Genomic DNA, 19,471 nt, shown 5'->3' on the forward strand with positions numbered 1-19,471 from the left:
GGGGCTGAAGAAGAGGAAAGGACTTGATTTTTTAAAAATTCTTTTTTTTTTCTTTTTGTAATTTATTATAATTTTAATATTTTTAAATAAAAATATAATTTTCACTTGCTTCAAAACGTATGTTGTCACACACTTATTCAACTAAGCTATTTTAATGTCACATAGTGTTCATTTGGCAAAGTAATGAGTATGAGGGTCTAACTAACAAACGGAACCAAGTACATGGATTTTTGAGGTCGTTCCACCTATTAAAAATATTAACTTATGAGTTATACCCTTTAAAGTTATTTGTTATTTTGGTATCAAAATTATTTTATTTGTCAAATAAAATAATTTATATCAAATCAATACTCGTTACGTCCACTTTTATTTGTCATATTGCGCTTTTTGAAAGTCAATTTGACTAATTTTCAAAGTTAAATTATATTACATTGATTCTATATTTTAAACAAAAAATTTAGATATTAAAAAATAATACTAAAAGTATTATAAATTGCATTTTTTTGTATATCAATATGATGAAAAAATACATCATAAAATGTTAGTTAAAGTTCTTATAGTTTGACTCTAAAAAAGGAAACCATGACAATTAAAGTAGATGGATGGAGTATGTCTTATCATAGCTAAGCACTTAAGGGATCGTTTGGTAGAGTGTATAAGAATAATGCAAAATAGGGTATATTAGTAATGTTTGCATTAGTAGTGCTTGCATTAGTAATACTTGCATTAGTTATGCAAGCATTATTTCTTATACATTGTTTGGTTTGATATATTAAAAATAACATATCTTGCATAATTTCTATTAAAAAATATATGTTTACAAATATACCCTTCACACTTTATTTATTTGTACACTTCCTTTACAACAAAGTTCTTTGCTAAAACATCAAAAAAATTTCTTTGCTAAAACATCATTAACTCTTCTTCTTCTTTTTTAAATAATATTAAATAGTTGTACTATTGCGTCAAAATATTTTTGTGGAAAGTTGGCAATTTTTTTTTTTTTATCAAATTTATCGTCACAATAGTAAAATTTTTGATTAAATTATATTGAAATTGATTTATTTATTTTTTTAAAAAAAAGATACTTAAGAGGTCATAAAGCCTATTAAGACACCAAAAAATTAAAAGACACCGAAAAGCAAATCAAAATAAAAACAAAAACTTATGACAACAAAAAAAATGAAAAGGCTTTAAGGATAGTTTTGTAATTATTAATTTAATGCAAGTGTTAAAATGCTATGTATTACCAATACCTAGAATTTCTTGGTATTAGTTATACATGACATGAAAAAGTGTACCAAACAAGATACTAATACACACCTAATGCATACATTATATTTTCTAATACACTCTACTAAACGACCCCTAAGTGATTTATGTATTTAGGAATAAAAATAATACCTCTTCCTTTTGTGAAATTATTTTCTTATATTAATCTATTTTAAATATAACAATTTTCTTATGTAAAAAATAATTTATTTTCAATCATTCAATTTGAACCATGTTGTAATATTAATTCAGTGAAATTTCACTTTGACATGTATGTGATCACAAATTTTGATAATTTCATAGCCAGTCACATTATTAGGTGTGTATGTTTAAGCATGGACTAATAAAGAGTCTGTTTGAGTTGATTTAAAGGTTGGTCAAATTAGTTATTTAGAAGTGTTCGATAAAATTTAAAATAACTTAAAATAAATTTTAAATGATTTTTAAAAATTTAAAACTGAATTTTTTGACTTGAAAATAATTAAAGTTTGATTTTTTTTTTCTTACTAAAAACTAAAGTAGTATTTTTTTAAGCAATCGACTCTAACTGCTCTTTCTCTCCCTAGCTCCCTAGCTAGCCCCACCTAGAAAAGGAAAAAAAGCAACTTGTCTCTTCTTTTCTTTTCTTGTTCATTCAAACAAACTAACATGTAAACATTGGAAATAGTAGATTGATTGGGCAATTAGGTAGTGAACAATATTGTTGTTAGAATAATGCTAAATAACCAGAAAATTTGATCAGAAATTTAAAAAAATTATAATATTTTTTTTAATTTTAAAATAAACTGATCTTTTTCCATTTTTTAGTTAAAAGGTATTAAAATTTAAAAAGTAAAAATATTTAAAAAGGTAAAATAACATAGATAAAATATCATTTTGGCCAAAAGAATTTTTCTTCTTGTTAATTGTTTTGACTAATACCAATTAGAAATCTAACCAACCACATCACTTTACTAGATAATTATTTTGACTAATACCAATTAGAAATCTAACCAACCACATCACTTTACTAGGACATCATTGGTTATAGGGAAAAATGACAAATATACCCCAAACTTTTGTAAATGATATGTGTATATTCTTCGTTATACTTTTAGGACGTCAGTATCCTTGCCGTCCAAATTTTGGAACATATATATACCATTTAAACTAACAATGGTACACGCGTCTCAATCCTAACCACTGATCTGATATTTGTTAAATTTCTACCCAAAATTAAAAAAAAATCCACCCGAATTAATCTAGAAACCGCCCAAATACATAATACCCATGACCTAAAAATATTAACCCAAATCCCCGACCCCAAAACTCCTCCTCTTTCTCATTCACCTCTTCTCTCCAAACAAATCTAACCCTAATACTAAACCAAATCCTAATCCTAGTATCAGTCTCTGTGCTAGTCCTACGATGGTCTTCTTCTCTACATGAAAAGAGAAAGATTATATATATTATGTCCATTTCAGCTCTTGTCGGCCTTAAACCGTCATACGGACAAGAGATAGTGGGCAAAAGTTGAGGTTTAATGTTGGTTGGATAAAATCTGGTACAAAAATTGTGTGAAGTTTTTCGACAGTTCTTCTAATGAAATTTGATCAAGTATAATGATGGTGGTGAGTAAATAATTGATTTAGCTAAAAAGAAAGATTAAATGGGTTAAGACACATGTGAGGAAGTTGAGGACAAAATGGAGGATGATTCTGGGGATGAAGATGATTGGATGGGCCTTCCTCTTCTACGAGAAAGTTGAGGAGAAATTGAAGGATTTAGTGTTCAGGATGATTTGGGGATGAAGATGGGGAAAGATGCTGCTAAACAAGTGTTTAAGTTACTTAATTTGAAATTAAGTGAATTGAATTGGGGATTTGGTTAATATTTTTGGGTAATGGGTATTATGTATTTGGGCGGGTTTCTGATTAATTCGGGTGATTTTTTTAAATTTTGAGCCATAAATTTAACAAATATCAGGTCAGTGGTGAAGATCGAGATATGTGTACCATCGTTAATTTAAATGGTATATATGCTTCAAAATTTGGACTGCAAGGATACTGACGTCCTAAAAGTATAACGAAGGGTATATGCATACCATTTACAAAAGTTCGGGGTATATTTATCCTTTTTCCCTTGGTTATATCTATGTAGGACGTACAAGGATCAGATACACATTATTTTTATCAATTATTGCCATTGGGGTGGAACCTGGATTTCATCCTATAATGCTTATTAACATGAAAAACTACGTCAAGTCATTAATACAAGATATAAATAGGGTTTAAGTTTTATATGTGCAGTTCAAAGTTATAAAAGTGAAATATTGTCATAGAATTTTAACTTATAAAAATGAAACTTCAAGACAATATTTAGAATTACAACTTATAAAAGTATAACTTTGAATCCTGATTAAATTTTCTGGAGTTTTTTTGATATTTTAACTAGGAGTATTTTTATTTAAAATTTGATTTTCTTATTGAAAAATAGCTGAAATTTAATTAGTTTTTGAAAGGATGATTGATGTTAATTAGCAATGAATTATCCATGATTTTGGAAGCATTAGGCTATTGAAGTGATCCATCCCCTTCTTAAACGTATCAACAAAGCCCAAATTTGAACTCCACAAAGCCTAAGTTGACAGATTTGAACTCCGCTTTTCATTTACATGATCTTTAAGAAAATATATTTGTTTTTATTTATGATGCGTTACCAAAGCTGAGAATTTTGACATAATCCATCAAGTATGAAGGGCAAGTTAAGGATGATACGTTACAACTTAACAAAGTATTTGAAAACAGACAAAAACGCCTAATAAACACAAATGTTTCTTGGGAATTGATAAGTTTGGTTGATGCAGGACGCAACTCCATATTCCCATACTCAATCTGAATCATCATGTTACTTCTTCGCTCTTTTTTTATGACACCATTTATAAAACATTAATAAATCTGAAATTTAATTGTTCAATAAAAAACAGATTTTAATTTCAGTATATATAAAATATATTGACAAATTTTTATATTTAAAAAAAAATCTTGATTCCAACACCACGTACGATATAAGGATTGAACAAGAAATCAAAATAAATACATGAGTCTCTCATGCCATTTCGTCAAAAATATTATGATTACTAAACCCTTTAAAAGTTATTTGTTATTTTGGTATCAAAATTATTATCCTATTTAATTAAGGACAAAAATTGAAAATCAGCAATGATCCGTAAAAAAATCTCCTTCCACACCAAACCAAAAGGGCCTTAGTTAAGAGTATTTGCAAAGCCTAAGGCAACGTCGTGTTATTTGCTCTCGGAATCAAATTGATGATAAGATTTACTTTTTTTTCCTTTTAATAACAACTTTGTTTGGATGTTAGCTTGTTAATTACTGCATCCAATATTGTTATCTTTTTCCTAATACAAGTATCATCATATTAATAATAAAAATTAATAAAATGATGATTAACTTAGTGGTAAGCATTGTCATCTCCGCTTGAATCACGTGGAGTTAATAATGGAAATATTTTCAAAATTAGCTTAATACCAACCTACCAGCCTAACCAGTCATGTTGTTTCCCTTTTGACTGTAACAAACTTCTACCCATTTCTCTATCTTTTCTTTCACCAAAACAATATCAACCTAATCCAATCCTAACAGTGCAAAGTTTAAGTTTCAATGGGGACTGAAAATTCTGGAACTGTGGAGATATCGGAGCCATTGTTAGAGGAACCCTCCAAAATCCCCGAATCGGATTCAGAAAATATACCCGATTGGAAGGAGCAGATCACCATTAGAGGTCTAGTGGTGAGTGCTGTGCTTGGTACTCTCTTTTGTATCATCACCCACAAGCTCAATCTCACTGTTGGTATCATTCCTTCCCTTAATGTCGCTGCTGGTCTTCTCGGGTTTTTCTTCGTCAAATCATGGACCGGTTTTATGTCCCAGCTCGGATTTTCTGTTAAACCATTTACTAAGCAAGAGAATACTGTTATTCAGACCTGTGTTGTTGCTTGCTATGGCCTCGCTTTTAGTGGTATGCCCCTATTCTTATTATGCTTTTGCCTTCATCCAGTTACCAACTAGTTTGGGTGAAAATGTAATTCATTGATGGAGTAAACAAAGCAACTCTTAGTTATATATATATATATATATATATATATATTCTTGTAGCCATCAACTCCATTGATTCGCTCATTGCTACTATTGTTTCTGTATATCCCAGATTTCATTTGCTGAGATTCAAATGACTAAAGTTTATGTATACACTTAAAGTGGGTCCTAATGTCAAATTTAAGCTCTTTTTTACTATAATATTTACATAGTAACCAAATAAATTTATGTTTATCATATGTCTGATTCATGATGCATTCTCTTGTTACCTTGTTTTTACAGGTGGCTTTGGATCATACTTGCTAGCAATGGATGAGAAAACATACAACCTTATAGGTCCTGATTATCCTGGAAACCGTGCAGAGGATGTTAAGAATCCAGGGTTATTATGGATGATGGGATTTATATTTATAGTTAGTTTCCTTGGACTTTTTAGTCTTGTGCCTCTCCGTAAGGTACTGTCTGATTCTGATCATCTCTGATTGTAGTTCAAATAAAATGTCAAGGTTTGCATGGTTTTGATTCCATCTCTCTGCAATGTTTCGTGTAAGAAATCTTGTTAGAAATTTGATTTAAGAGGTGAAGAAGACATATAACAGAAGTTAAAAGAAAACGTTGGTCGAATCAGGAATCAACACGACTGCATTGTGCTTGAACAGTTAGAGCAGCCACTGGGCAGCAGCGTCCTTTCTATTAATTTATGTATGCTATTCTGCGAAATGCTTCTTTAATTTTGAAATTTCTCAGCAGCTATATTGTATTAGTTTATTGAGTTCTGGGAATATGCACCACTGCCTTGCTTCTCCGACTTCTTGTTGTGTTGGGTGGGATTAAAATATCAATTTGATAAATTTTGTTTTCTCTTTTAAATGTAATTTCAGGTTATGGTAATGGGTTATAAACTCACATACCCTAGTGGAACTGCAACTGCCATGTTAATTAATAGCTTCCACACAAATACTGGCGCTGAACTTGCAAGGCAAGAGATCCATTATTATCTTCATTTCTGTATCTAAATTCATAAAGATGCCACCCTTTTGAGCTACCTGATTGATGATAAAAATGCAAAAGGTGCCTAGTAAGATAAGACTGGTTCAGTTAATTTTCTACTTAATGGTCCTTATCGGCAACAGAGATGCTTGGTGATTGATGTACTAGACGAATAAAGCTGTGTACTTTGCCTGCTCGACTAAACATCACCAAATAATTAGTTTTCCCTATTCTTCTCTGGCTTTTGGAGTTGGTTCCTTTTCTTTCCTTTTTTTAGAACTTTATGAATATAAAAGTTTTCATGTTATCCTTTTTCTGCAGTGGGGGTGGGGGGCTTCAACTATTCGATCATTTGCATGTTCTTAGGAGAACTTACTATGGAATGTCTTGTGCTCTATGAATATCACAAGTATCTTTTGTTGTTACAGGAATCAAGTTGGTCGTCTTGGAAAATATTTGAGCATAAGTTTCTGCTGGAGCTGTTTTAAATGGTTTTTCAGTGGTATTGGGGATGCATGTGGCTTTGACAATTTTCCCACTCTAGGGCTCACCCTATTCAAGAACACGTAAGCATATCCTTCTAATATCTGCAATTCTTATATTCCTTGCTATATGTGCTAGGTAAAACTCTTTTTCTTCCTCTTTTTCCCCCCTCTATTCATATTGAACTTGTTTTTCTATTCATATGATTATTTGTTACTCTTAAGATTATAATTTTCATGGGCTAGATGGAGAGGAAGAGAATAATTGTAGCTTTAGATGGGAATGAGAATGCTATATTTATGTTTTTTGTGGACAGTTGTTCATTTTCAAGAGGAGGAAACCGGTTCTTAAAGCAAATATGTGCTAGGCTGTTAGAACACCAGCAAACATGTAATGGGGATTCATATAGCCGACCCCGACTTGTTTGGGACTGAGGCGTAGCTGTTGTATAGATGATTGGTGGCTGTGAAACCTCTTTTTCTATTGGCTCTTATGGATACTTGCACTATTTTTCAATGTTTACCTATTGTCTTTTACTCTTTATTCTGACACTAGATATTTTTGTCTCTGGCTTTTGTTCTAGTAAATTGAGGCCTAACACGTCTCATAGCTTTGTAGTATGAATTCCTTATACTCGTTTTCTCCCTCTTCCCCTACCTGCTGGAATTAGAAAATCTGTAACTTTCTTGTTGAAGTATGGATTGACTATTGATGTTTTGGTTCTTACAGTCTTCATCCTGCAGGTTCTATTTTGATTTTAGTCCGACTTATGTTGGATGTGGTCTTATCTGTCCTCACATAGTCAACTGCTCAGTTCTTTTTGGAGCTATTATATCATGGGGTATCCTGTGGCCATTGATCTCTCAGCGTGCTGGTGACTGGTACCCAGCAGACCTTGGAAGCAATGATTTCAAAGGTCTCTACGGATATAAGGTGTGTAATTACTGATAGTAATTTTAGCTGATTCACATCCAAAAAATGACAATCTCTGTAATGTGGTCTTAATCTGCAATCCTGAGAGTACTGTACTTCAAGAATGATTGTGCATACATTCCCAAGCTATTCCTGTACTTCATTTGGCAGAAAATGATTTAAAACAAGGGATGAAGAGAAAGATAAGAGGGAATTTATATTTTCTTGTCAGCCTAGGGTGTAAAGATTAATATCTGTAGTCGACTATATAGCAACGAGAGACATTTTCAAATTTTAGGATACTTCTAATTTGCTAAAATACTTCTCAAGCATAGCATCTGCAATTTTCCTTGCAGTAGGTTTTGAATGCACAATATTCAATTTCTTCAATTCCAGTTTAATAACCGTATTTCATAAGTCTGCTTTATCTTTCTGGCCTTGGTGCTTTTGTGCAACGAACTGCCATTGGTCCTTTGTAGGCTAGCTGTGTCTATGGCTTAAGATTGTTGGTAGGTATAGTTAGAAATTGTGATACACAAGAAGTCAATCGGTTGAGGATCCTAGGCATTTTGGTGAATGCCCAACGACAGGGGTGCTTCTCCCGGGGGGTTGGGTGCTTGATTTAGGAGGTATCTACTTGCCTACTCCAAATCTGTCGGCCAGAAGCAATTACAATTTACAGCACACCCTAGGCATCTAACATCACTGAAGATACACACTTCTTAAATTATAAACGTAAAGAGTATTGTTGTATATTTATTTTTCTGGAACGATTCTACATGTAGGATGATAATGCACCATCAACTGAAGATTGCCTTTCAGTTATCAGTATTTATGAGTTCCTTTTTCCCCAAATTAAGAATCCCAAGGCCTCATGAGAGGCATGTTTTTTTATATGCTTCCAGGGTTCTATCTAAAGCTTTCTAGGTGTGTTAGCTAAAGATATGAGAATTGTCCTCCTATGTCACCTCTTAATAGTGAAATGGACCATGAGGAAATGATAATATTCAGCATATCCCCCCCCCCCCCCAACCAGAGATTTATTATTTTTACTGTTGCAGCCCCTAGAGTCAGATTTCTAACCTCATGTATCATGTTATCTTCCAACCAACCATTTAAAGGTGCATTCGTAGCATCACAAGTATACTCATTCTATTCTTTCCCCTGGAGAACTGGCCATGTACATCTATTGGTGCTCTTACAATCTTTCCTTATACTCTGTTGGTGTTATTGTAATCTTCTTTTTCTTTCCTTTTTGCAGGTCTTCATAGCCATCTCTCTCATACTTGGGGATGGGCTTTACAATTTGATTAAGATAGTGTCAATCTCCGTAACGGAAATTTTTAGAAATAGCAGCATGGAGAATAATATTCCCTTGGTCATGGAGGTCATAGGTAGGTTTTAGTTGACCAAGTATTTCATTTTTAAGTACTGAGAGAAACACTGCATATTGGAATGAGCACCAAATTGATAAAATTACAAATTGCTACATTAAAACTCCAAATTGCTAAACAGATGGTTTCTCTTTCTGCTTGGTTATAATGTCAATGCAATTGCGGATCAATGATCAAGCAGCGGAAAAAGTTGATGGTCAACTTTTGCATTGACTTATTCCTCGTTTCTGCAATTGCTTTGTGAACCAATTAATCAGTCAGAAAGTACTCTGTTACTGCACTATTGGAAGGGGGGAATGGAAATATGAAATTATATTAATCTTTCAGTTGACGTGCACTTTTTGGTGTTCGCTTTAAAATGGCCTTGAGAGATTACTACTTTATGTCATAGATGATGTTTCTTGATTTTGTCTTTTCATTTTCTTACAGGTGGTGAGAGTTCCAGACTAGAATTGGAAAAGAAGAAGCGCGACGAAGTTTTCCTGAAAGATAGGATACCATTCTGGTTTGCTGGATCTGGATATGTTGCCTTGGCTGCAATATCTACAGCCACAATGCCAATTATCTTTCCTCCTCTGAAGTGGTATTTGGTCCTTTGCTCATACTTAATTGCCCCTGCCCTTGCTTTCTGCAACTCCTATGGTACAGGACTTACAGACTGGAGCTTGGCTTCAACTTATGGTAAGATTGGTCTCTTTATTATTGCGTCACTGGTTGGAAGCAATGGCGGGGTCGTTGCAGGATTGGCAGCATGTGGAGTTATGATGTCCATAGTCTCCACTGCTGCTGATTTAATGCAAGACTTCAAAACGGGGTATCTTACACTTTCATCAGCTAAATCGATGTTTGTGAGTCAGTTGGTGGGAACAGCCATGGGTTGCATTATTGCGCCCCTCACATTCTGGATGTATTGGAATGCTTTTGACATTGGATCTCCTGATAGTCCATACAAAGCACCATATGCTGTTATTTACAGAGAGATGGCCATTCTGGGGATTGAGGGATTCTCCGAACTTCCAAAGCATTGTCTTGCATTGTGTTGTGGGTTCTTTGTGGCAGCACTGGCCATTAACCTCTTGAAGGATGTCACTCCAGCGAAAGTCTCCCAATTCATTCCAATTCCAATGGCGATGGCTGTACCATTCTATATTGGGGCCTACTTTGCAATTGACATGTTTGTTGGCACAGTGATATTATTTGTATGGGAGAAGATAAATAAGAAGGATGCAGATGATTTTGCTGGTGCGGTTGCATCTGGGTTGATATGTGGCGATGGGATTTGGACCATACCATCAGCTATACTCTCTATCTTCAGGATTAACCCGCCAATCTGCATGTACTTTGGGCCTTCTGTGCGCACCTGAACAAGTGTATTTGCAATTCTTTATTTACTCTTTATCAGGAAAAAACTCTCAGATTGTAAATTATCTGTTGTCCAAGTATTGCTTCAATCTTCTGTACCTGTAAATGTGTACCCGATGTTAAACTTGGAAGTTTCACACATGAAAATGAAATCTTACTAGTGTACTTTTAAAAGAAAATGTGCATGTATATATAGCAGCTATAGTTACCAAGTAAATTCTGGAAATGAGTGGCCACTTTCAAGCATTTGACATTGCTACTGTGTTTCCTAGTTTTGGAAAAATACTGCAACCAGGACAACTGCCAACACTCAAAGATAGCTGTTAGATCTGTAAGTTTTCTCCTCCACTTCTTTTTACTAATTTTGGAAGGCTTTAAAGAAAATGAACACATGACATTATGTAATTCCAATAGACTTGATAGTATGTTGGAAGGTCTGCCCTTGAAAATGGGGCTTTCTGAAGCAAAAATTAGTGAAATTGATTAATTTGATTGCAGAACTTTGTTTAATTACTTATTTTTGTTAAAGGTCATGTCAAAACTTGGAAATATTGATGCAAGCTGTCTCTCTCTTTCTAATAATTCTAAATAAGAAATTAGAGTGCATGTGAGTGATTTGGTGTATCCAGAATCGCTCCTATACTTGAAGTTTACCCTCAATAAAGTAAAATTTTGTTGATATCTAATGAACAAGTTGGGTCAGGAAAGAAATTGTAAACATTGCGGCAGGCAGCCTGAGACGTATAATGTGGATTTGAGAGAGGTTACCTTTGATAAAGAAATTCCCTCCACTTTTTGGGAAGGTTGTGACATGTCACCATATTTATAATTGATGTTGAAAATCATCATTAAAGAATTTAAAATTTGAAGTATAGAGTTGTGGCATCTCTAGATTCGAGGCAAGTCCTTTTCTTTGTTGCCGTCTATACTTGTCAAAACAATATATTACTCCTATAATTGCGTTGAAGAGCATTTCCAGAAGAGAAAGACCGACCGGCCTCTTTGGCTATAGGAAATTGACATCACATATAACTTGTGCTTTATTATGTATTCAAGTCAATCAGTACCACAACTTTAAAATTATGCATAACACACTATTGTTTTAAATGTTTTACTGTACTCTATAACTTGAAACTGTTATATTCACTTTCTACACACCAAATGTGGTTAATCGTTTGGACCAATAAACAAAGTAATAAATGTGAGAAATTAATTAACTTTGCCACCAAATTATAACTATTTTTTGTTAGGAAATGTAACCAGCTATAGTTGTGTCACTTTAAGAAAGACATTTCACTTATTTCTGGATTCAAGCATATTAGTTTCAATTTTCTATGTATCATCATGCAATGCACGTTAGGACTCAACTCTCGAGGGTGTAGCGTAACGTGTTGACCAACTGGTGTTATTATTTAATATCACGGACCAATCAATCAATTATGGAGTTGCTTGGATTTCAAATTAGTTGTAATATGCAGTAGGTAATGGAAAGTAATTAATTGTATTTTTTGAACGAGGACCTAAATGAGCCTTTTCGAATAATTCGATATTATATTTGAGTCTTTTCCCATTTGTTAAAAAGCATCTCCGCTCTAAAACCGAAATTGGACTTAAACAAAAACTATAGTAGCAAAGTTTATGGGAATTTGACTGTTTGCTTTCCAGCTTGGTTGTTGTTTGATGTCCTTTCAAACAAATACGGAGTCAGGGTTCCAATTTTATAGATTATGATTTTAAAGTTGACATATTTCAAGCGCTAATAACTGAATATAAAATCTAATATATATGTGTATATTATTGACTTTTAAAATATAAATTATATCATTTAAGCAAAAATAACTGAGTTCCTTTTGTCAAAATTCCACACGGTTTTTATTGGAAAAGAATACTGCTACAGTAAATGGAAGTATTGGTAATTATCCTCCTGTAATGATTTTGCATGTCATCTTCTTCTATAATTAAAAAAAGGGAATGGGTTTCATTTTCTTTGATAGTACTAGTATAATTGTATTAACAAGAAAACAACTTTGAATAGTTTATTGAATTAACTAAGATTGGGTAAACACATTTGTTCATAGAGGAGGTATCAAACGTCTCGAGCCACCCACCGCACAACAATATCAATATCAATACCAATAACATCAGCAACATGGAGATCAAAGACTTGCAGATTGAAATTGCAGGAAAAGATGAAGCTAAGAAGCATCAATTGGCTCCTAAAAGAAAATCCAATAAAGATAGGCACACTAAAGTTGAAGGCAGAGGAAGGAGGATTCGCATGCCTGCACTCTGTGCTGCTAGGATTTTCCAACTCACACGCGAATTGGGTCATAAATCTGATGGAGAGACGATCCAGTGGCTATTACAGCAGGCAGAGCCCTCCTTAATTGCTGCAACTGGCAATGGAACAATTCCGGCATCGGCTTTAGCCGCAGCTGGACCCTCTGTTTCCGCTGGTTTGCAGCAAAAGATGGATGGAAGTATTAGTAATAGTAGTAGTAGGACCAGTTGGCCTATGGCCCAGTTGGCCACAACAGGGATATGGCCCCCATCTGCTCCTGATGTCACTAATTTTGGCCACAATTTGGGAACTGAAAGTCTGCAAAAGATTAGTTTCCCTGGATTTGACCTCCCCTCTACCAATTTGAGTTTTACATCTATGTTGGGTGCCACTAACCTACCTGGGTTGGAGCTCGGATTATCACAAGATGCTCATATGAATTCTCAGTCTCTGAATCAGATTTACCAGCAGATGGGGCATTCAAGAATGCACCAGCAGCAACAACCTTCTCCCGAGGATGATAATTCTCAAGGATCAGGACAGTAGAGCTTTCATATAATACTGATTTTGGGGTATATAAAGTGAAATTGTGTTTTCTAAGCTAGGGTTTATTTTTAGGAAATAGTTTAGCAGTTCATTTTGACCTTTATATCCTAGCGGAGTGCTTATATCTTCGTTTGTTGAAATAAACATAGAAATCATATATCCAGAAGCAATTTTCTCTCTTGTGTAACACATAGATTCAGTGCAAGACGCTGAATTCTGAACGCCTAATTTTTGTTAGGCTAATTCAACATGAACCTAGAAATGAATTCAGACCCTCGATATAGGTATAGCTCTACCGATGGGTGACTAGAAAGTCCATGTATGTTTCTACATAGATATTTGTATACCGATAAGAAACTAGGAGGGGGGAACTCATGGCATCACTTGCAGGTAAAATCATCAACTGAAGAGGTCTGAAACCTCCCAAATCTAACTCTTTACTGTTGCTAGCTAAACTAGCTTTCTACAGAAGATCCAAGCTTCAATACGAAGTTCCATCCTCTATTCAGTTCAATGTTCTTGAAAAGTTGCTGCAGAATTGGAACTTCTACCTTCAGTGAAAAAGGTCAGTGCTTAATTCTTATTCAACTCATCAGGCAGTTTGTCCATCAAAGTCAGCCTTTCACTTTTATCCCTTTCCTTCACAATGTTATTGAGAAATGCATTGTTTTTTTTGACATATGGCACCAAGTCGTAAAAGAAAATTCTCCTGGTTGTGACATTTTCGGTGTTTATAATGTTTATCTGTATATTACATTGTGTATTATTCACGGAATATGTTGTTAGGAGTGTCTACGCTTGACATGGGGTGCCAGATTATTAGGTAGATTACTATCTTATGGAAGTTCGTGGCTCTATGCCATTTCACAGACATGTGCTTGGTGCAGGAGCAGTATATAGAAGAGAACAATTTCATTGTCTTGGAAGGGGCTAAAGGATTACCTAAGAGTAATAAGGAATGGTACAACTTTAAGTTGAAAGGGGAAAAAGGATTACCTAAAAGTAATAAAGAATGGTACAGCTTTAAGTTGCTATCCCGCATTAGCAGTTTATCTTCTCTAGAAGAAAAGCACTTGGAATAGCCCTAATTTGTTGTTATTCCAACAATAATAATTGAGTAGAGGAAGGTACGTAAAATCAAGCGTCGAGACAGTATGCTGCAACCATACTTTCATTGGCCTTTCATAAATATGAAGAGGTTTTTTACCATTCTAATGGTGAAATAATCCACGTCCTTGTCAGATTCTTATGCATTCTTTGCTTCTAATAGATTCAGAAGCTGGTGTAAATATAGAAAAATATTATTCTTTTGTTCATCTTTTAATCACCTTATCACCCACTGTAAACTCTGTACTGTGATAAATTTGGCAAGGTGTTGATATATTTAGGTTAAGGGATGATATGTTTATAGATTTTTAACACATTGAAGAATCAAAGAAAAGAGTTGTCATTTCATCATTTGTTCAGTCATGATTGTGACGACGTCTGATGCCTTACTACATGATTACTGTCAGGTGCATTTCTATTGCAGTTGCGATCCCAAGGATGAGAGAGTGCTGGTCCTAGTAGCTTCCGGGATGACAGAAAAAAGATGTAAAAATTTCTAGTGTTACTTATGGATGATGCCTTTTATAAGTGTGGCAAAACTTTACTGTCATCTCTAGCCTTGTTCCGGTTGAAAGGTACTTTGTAGTCATTAGTGTTGAAGACTCAAAATTGACCTTTGCACCTTTAATATGCTCAGATTTTGCAAATATACATCAAGGGGCTCGCTGTATAAACATGGTATACATATGTGCATATGCAGATAATGACTACAATTTTGAGTCTGAAAAGGTTAAAAAAGAACAAACTGTAATGTAGGATATGTAAGGAAGTATGATCAACAGTAGAATCAGTGGCGGATCCAGGATTTAGAGTCCGTGAGTGCCAAATAGATTTATCGATTAAATTAATTGTCTTTTCGATATATATCATAAATCAATCAATAAAATGTAAATAATAAGATATTACACTTTTATTGAGTATTTAATCAAATAAAAGAAAAGTCAAAGGAGTAATAATGTAATTAATTTAATTTAAGTCAATAACAATTATAAAAAAAAAAAAAATGGTGCCAGTGCTTGGAGCCTTTTTTTCCTTCTAAAGTTGCCCTCCTACCATGGCACCACAAGACAATTTTGTTCTGTGGGTGACACGCTTTATATTTATATAAATATTATATATATATACCTATGTATATATAGAGTTTTCGTCGAAGTTCGGGGGTGGCGTGGCACCCCCAAACCTCTGCATAGATCCGCCACTGAGTAGCATCAATTGACATGACAAAGCTCATGTCAATGGTACTTGCAAGATATTCGAATCTGTAAAGCCATGAAAAGAAGAGGCTGTCATTCAATGAATTTTTATACTCCCTCCGTCCCTATTTACTTGTCCATATTTCCTTTTTTGGTTGTCCCTATTTAGTTGTCCATTTTGACAAATCAAGAAAGGACAACAAATTTTTTCCTATTATACCCTTATTTACACTTCTTGAAAATTGTAAAAGTGTATGTTGTTTCCCTCCAATTTATTTCACTTTAATTCAAATAAGTGGTTGTAATTTTGAAGTGAAAAGTTGTCATAAGGGTAAAATTGTAACTTCACTGTGCTAATCATTGTTGCCTTAATCTGTGTGTCATTTCTAAAGTGGACAACTAAAAAGGGACGGAGGGAGTATGAAGTAGTAAACACAAGATTCTTGATAGGCTAAATGGTCTGGTGGACCCTTATATTTGTACCCGTTTGTATTGTGAACCCTTCTACTTATTCCTTTGACATCTGAACTCCCGAACGCAATTAAACTCAACATGTTGAACCCTTTCAACACATCGTGACTCTCAATCGCGCTGATGTCACATTCCATGTAAGATAAATTTTGCCACATCATTTTTTATTTTTTATAATAATTTCTTTTTGGACTAAAATCATAAAGTTTTGATTCAAACTTTACAAAAACAAATTAATTATTCTTCTAAATTAAAATTTTGGGTCTCCCTACATATGCCATTTTCACCGTGAAAAGGCCCAATCGCCGGAGAAATTTGCCGCTGCCACCACTCCTCTTGCCGGCGAGACCACAAATACTCTCTCCTTCATCTGTCTCCGTCTTCGTCGCACACTTTCACCATTTTTCTTACCTCATCCTTCTCCAATCTCCATAAATCCAAAAACCATAAGCTGCCGCACCAACTCATTGTTGACATACTCACTAGTTTGTTAGTTTGTTATTAATTCTTATCAAGTTGTTGGAGTAGATTTAGATTAAATTGTTAAAGTAGTTCCTTAGTTTTAGTCAACTTAGTTACATATTAAGTTGTTAGAACAGTTCCTTAGAATTAGTCAAGTTAGTTACATCTTACCTGTATTTAAGTTGGTGTTACAGTTGAATAAGATTCATTCAAGTTTGCTTTGATTCTCAATCTCTTTATAGTATTAGAGTCCCTCTCAAACTCTCAGGAGTCCAATCCAAATTTTTTTTTCCTCTCTTTGCGTCCAAACATGGATGTTCCTGCTACCACCAGTGATAGTGCTGCTGCAGTTCCGACTACTACTCATATGGTACAGTTCAATCCAACTGCCCAATTACCTATCAAACTGCAAGGTAACCTTAACTTTGCCACCTGGAAGGCGCAACTAGTGATACAACTCAATGGACACAAATACCTTGGACATCTCACTGGTGCCAAATCTGCTCCGCCAACCACTATCACACAAACTGATAGTACCATCTCCAATCATGAATATGAGCTGTGGTTTTGCCAAGACCAACTAATTCAACAGGCAATGATGGGATCCGTTGACCCCACCATTGCTCCCACTGTTGCAACTGCCTCTTCGGTAAAAATAGCTTGAGATCTCCTTCATGCAACTTATGCTAATAGGAGTCACACTTGTATTTTTAACTTACGAGATCAGTTGCAAAACATGAAAAGGCCTCCAAGACAGTTGCTACTTACCTACAGGAGATCAGATCAATTTTTCATGCTCTCAAAGTAGTGGGCTCTCTGGTGGCTGATGATGAACTAGCAGTCAAGATTTTAAGTGGCCTAGGTTATGAGTACCATGAAATCACTGTCGCTATAAGAGCGCGTAACACAACCCTAAGCTTTGAGGATCTATTCCAGAAATTCACGGACCATGAACTCCTTTTCAAACATCAAGATATTGACAGGTCATCCTCCATCATCACGGCTGTAGTTGCACAAAGGACCAACTTCCAGCCCCAAAATCAGAAAAATAATCGTCGCTTTCCAAATCAATCTTCAAGACCACAAGCTCCACGACAGGCGGTCCCTGGAAATCAACATAATGGGAGACTACCCAGGCAAACAGTAAATTGCCAACTTTGCCAAAAGATCAGTCACACAGCTGATGTGTGTCGCTCAAAATTGCACAACCACTTTGAAGTTGAGGTCAACTTTGTGTCAAATCATCACTCAGATGCAAATCCTTGGATCCTTGGATCCTATACTCTGGAGCAACTCATCATGTCACAATCGAGTCTATAATCTTGAAGAATACACTGGCAATGAGGAAGTGTCCATGGGTGACGGTAAAACTATTCCCATTATTTACACTGATTTTACTTAAATTAAGGCTTCTAACTCCAATTTTATGCTCTCTAACACTCATTGTGCTCCAGCTACAAAAAAAAACCTTATTTCTGTTGCTAAGTTTTGCACTGACAATCTGACCTCAATCGAATTTTTTTCACTTTTTTCTTGTGAAGGATCTCTAAACTTGGAGACTGCTGGTTCAAGGCCGGAATAAACACACGGACTCTATGAGTGGCCACAGATGAATCATGTGTCACCTTCCGCCAACTTCACCTCCACCAAAGTTTCCGTCAACTGTGGTATCGTCACTTGGGTCACCCTCATCTGAAAATCCTAGACGTAGTACTGAATAAATTTTCACTTCCCTTTTCCACCAAAGAAAAGTTTCATTTTTGTAATTCGTGCTCATCAAATAAAGCTCATCATTTGCCATTTCAATGACTCACTTTAAATAGTAATGCACCACTTCAAACTTTGTTTAGTGATTTATGGGGTCCATCACCCATTTTATCCATTGATAAAAGTTGTATTATTGCATTTTTGTTGATCATTACACCAAATACACTTGGTTGTATACAATCAAAAACAAAAGTGAAGTCGCTTCCATTTTTGCAAACTTTCATCCTTTAGTGAAAAAAATTTTCAAACACAAAATTGTCTCACTTTATACTGATGAAGGGGGTGAATACACAAGTCTTAAACAATGCCTATAATGCCATGGCATTCAACATTTGATCTCCCCACCCTACACCTCCCAACGAGTTGCAATCGCTGAACGACGACATCGTTACATTGTCGAAACAACTCGAACTCTTCTCAATGAAGCCTCACTACCATCTGAACTATGGTCCTTTGCCTGTCACCATGTTGTCTATCTTATAAATAGACTACCTACACCTGGCCTGAATTTAGAGTAGATTTAGATTAAGTTGTTAAAGTAGTTTCTTAGTTTTAGTCAATTTAGTTACATATTAAGTTGTTAGAACAGTTCTTTAGAATTAGTCAAGTTAATTACATCTTACCTGTATTTAAGTTGATGTTACATTTGAATAAGATTCATTCAAGTTTGCTTTGATTCTCAATCTCTTTACTCATTGCCCCTCACCAGCCTCGTTCCCCTCTCCACCGTCTTCATTTTTTCGTACCATCAATGACTCCTGCGAACCACCAGGGACCCCCTATGCTCTCCATCCTTTTCGGTGTACCAGAAGGCCAGAAAATTCCCCGCTGCCTCCGGTGTACTAGCATACTCCTCGCCGCCTCTGGTGTATCAGACCACCTAAAGAAGATGAAAAAAAGAAAAAAAAAGAGTTGAAAAAAAAATGGAGATGGCTGAAAAAAGTGGGTCATTTAGTGAAGAAGAAGGGTTTCAATTTTCTTTTTTATGTTTATTATTTACTCTTTTAATTTAAATATTTTTTAAAATTTAAATATGATGTTCACTTGCCTTAATAGGCGTGTGGTCTCACTCTCTTGCCAACTCAACCATATTAATGTCACATAAGCATGATCAATGGTCAGAGGGGTTTAATATAT

At 34.8% G+C, this 19,471-nt stretch overlaps 3 protein-coding genes across 3 annotated transcripts; all 3 read left to right on the forward strand.

Annotated features, from left to right (window-relative positions):
• The first annotated feature begins 4,822 nt into the window (after nt 1-4,822).
• On the forward strand, nt 4,823-10,672 carry LOC125846776 (probable metal-nicotianamine transporter YSL6). The gene is made up of 7 exons (XM_049526374.1): nt 4,823-5,289; nt 5,649-5,821; nt 6,248-6,345; nt 6,785-6,922; nt 7,583-7,772; nt 9,013-9,145; nt 9,575-10,672. Exons 1-7 carry the CDS (start codon nt 4,932-4,934, stop codon nt 10,507-10,509), a joined length of 2,025 nt encoding a protein of 674 aa, XP_049382331.1. The 5' UTR covers nt 4,823-4,931; the 3' UTR covers nt 10,510-10,672.
• A 1,852-nt stretch (nt 10,673-12,524) lies between these two features.
• Nucleotides 12,525-13,556, forward strand: LOC125848104 (transcription factor TCP20). The gene has a single exon (XM_049527909.1). The coding sequence runs from the start codon at nt 12,657-12,659 to the stop codon at nt 13,332-13,334; it is 678 nt and encodes a 225-aa protein (XP_049383866.1). The 5' UTR covers nt 12,525-12,656; the 3' UTR covers nt 13,335-13,556.
• Nucleotides 13,557-16,877: 3,321 nt separating this feature from the next.
• On the forward strand, nt 16,878-17,887 carry LOC125847518 (uncharacterized). The gene is made up of 2 exons (XM_049527120.1): nt 16,878-17,216; nt 17,312-17,887. The coding sequence occupies exons 1-2, from the start codon at nt 16,878-16,880 to the stop codon at nt 17,885-17,887; spliced, it is 915 nt and encodes a 304-aa protein (XP_049383077.1).
• Nucleotides 17,888-19,471: the final 1,584 nt, after the last annotated feature.

The sequence above is a fragment of the Solanum stenotomum genome, chromosome 12, assembly GCF_019186545.1.
Source record: "Solanum stenotomum isolate F172 chromosome 12, ASM1918654v1, whole genome shotgun sequence".
In the NCBI taxonomy this organism is placed as follows: domain Eukaryota; kingdom Viridiplantae; phylum Streptophyta; class Magnoliopsida; order Solanales; family Solanaceae; genus Solanum; species Solanum stenotomum.

What these genes read in the sequence shown, in the direction of transcription:
- LOC125847518 (XM_049527120.1), top strand. Translation starts at nt 16,878, where the DNA reads ATGGATGTTCCTGCTACCACCAGTGATAGTGCTGCTGCAGTTCCGACT. An exon ending in CTGTTGCAACTGCCTCTTCG is followed by an intron (nt 17,217 to 17,311) that starts GTAAAAATAGCT and finishes AAACATGAAAAG; the next exon opens with GCCTCCAAGACAGTTGCTAC.
- LOC125846776 (XM_049526374.1), top strand. Translation starts at nt 4,932, where the DNA reads ATGGGGACTGAAAATTCTGGAACTGTGGAGATATCGGAGCCATTGTTA. An exon ending in ACTGGCGCTGAACTTGCAAG is followed by an intron (nt 6,346 to 6,784) that starts GCAAGAGATCCA and finishes TTGTTGTTACAG; the next exon opens with GAATCAAGTTGGTCGTCTTG. An exon ending in CTCACCCTATTCAAGAACAC is followed by an intron (nt 6,923 to 7,582) that starts GTAAGCATATCC and finishes TTCATCCTGCAG; the next exon opens with GTTCTATTTTGATTTTAGTC.
- LOC125848104 (XM_049527909.1), top strand. Translation starts at nt 12,657, where the DNA reads ATGGAGATCAAAGACTTGCAGATTGAAATTGCAGGAAAAGATGAAGCT.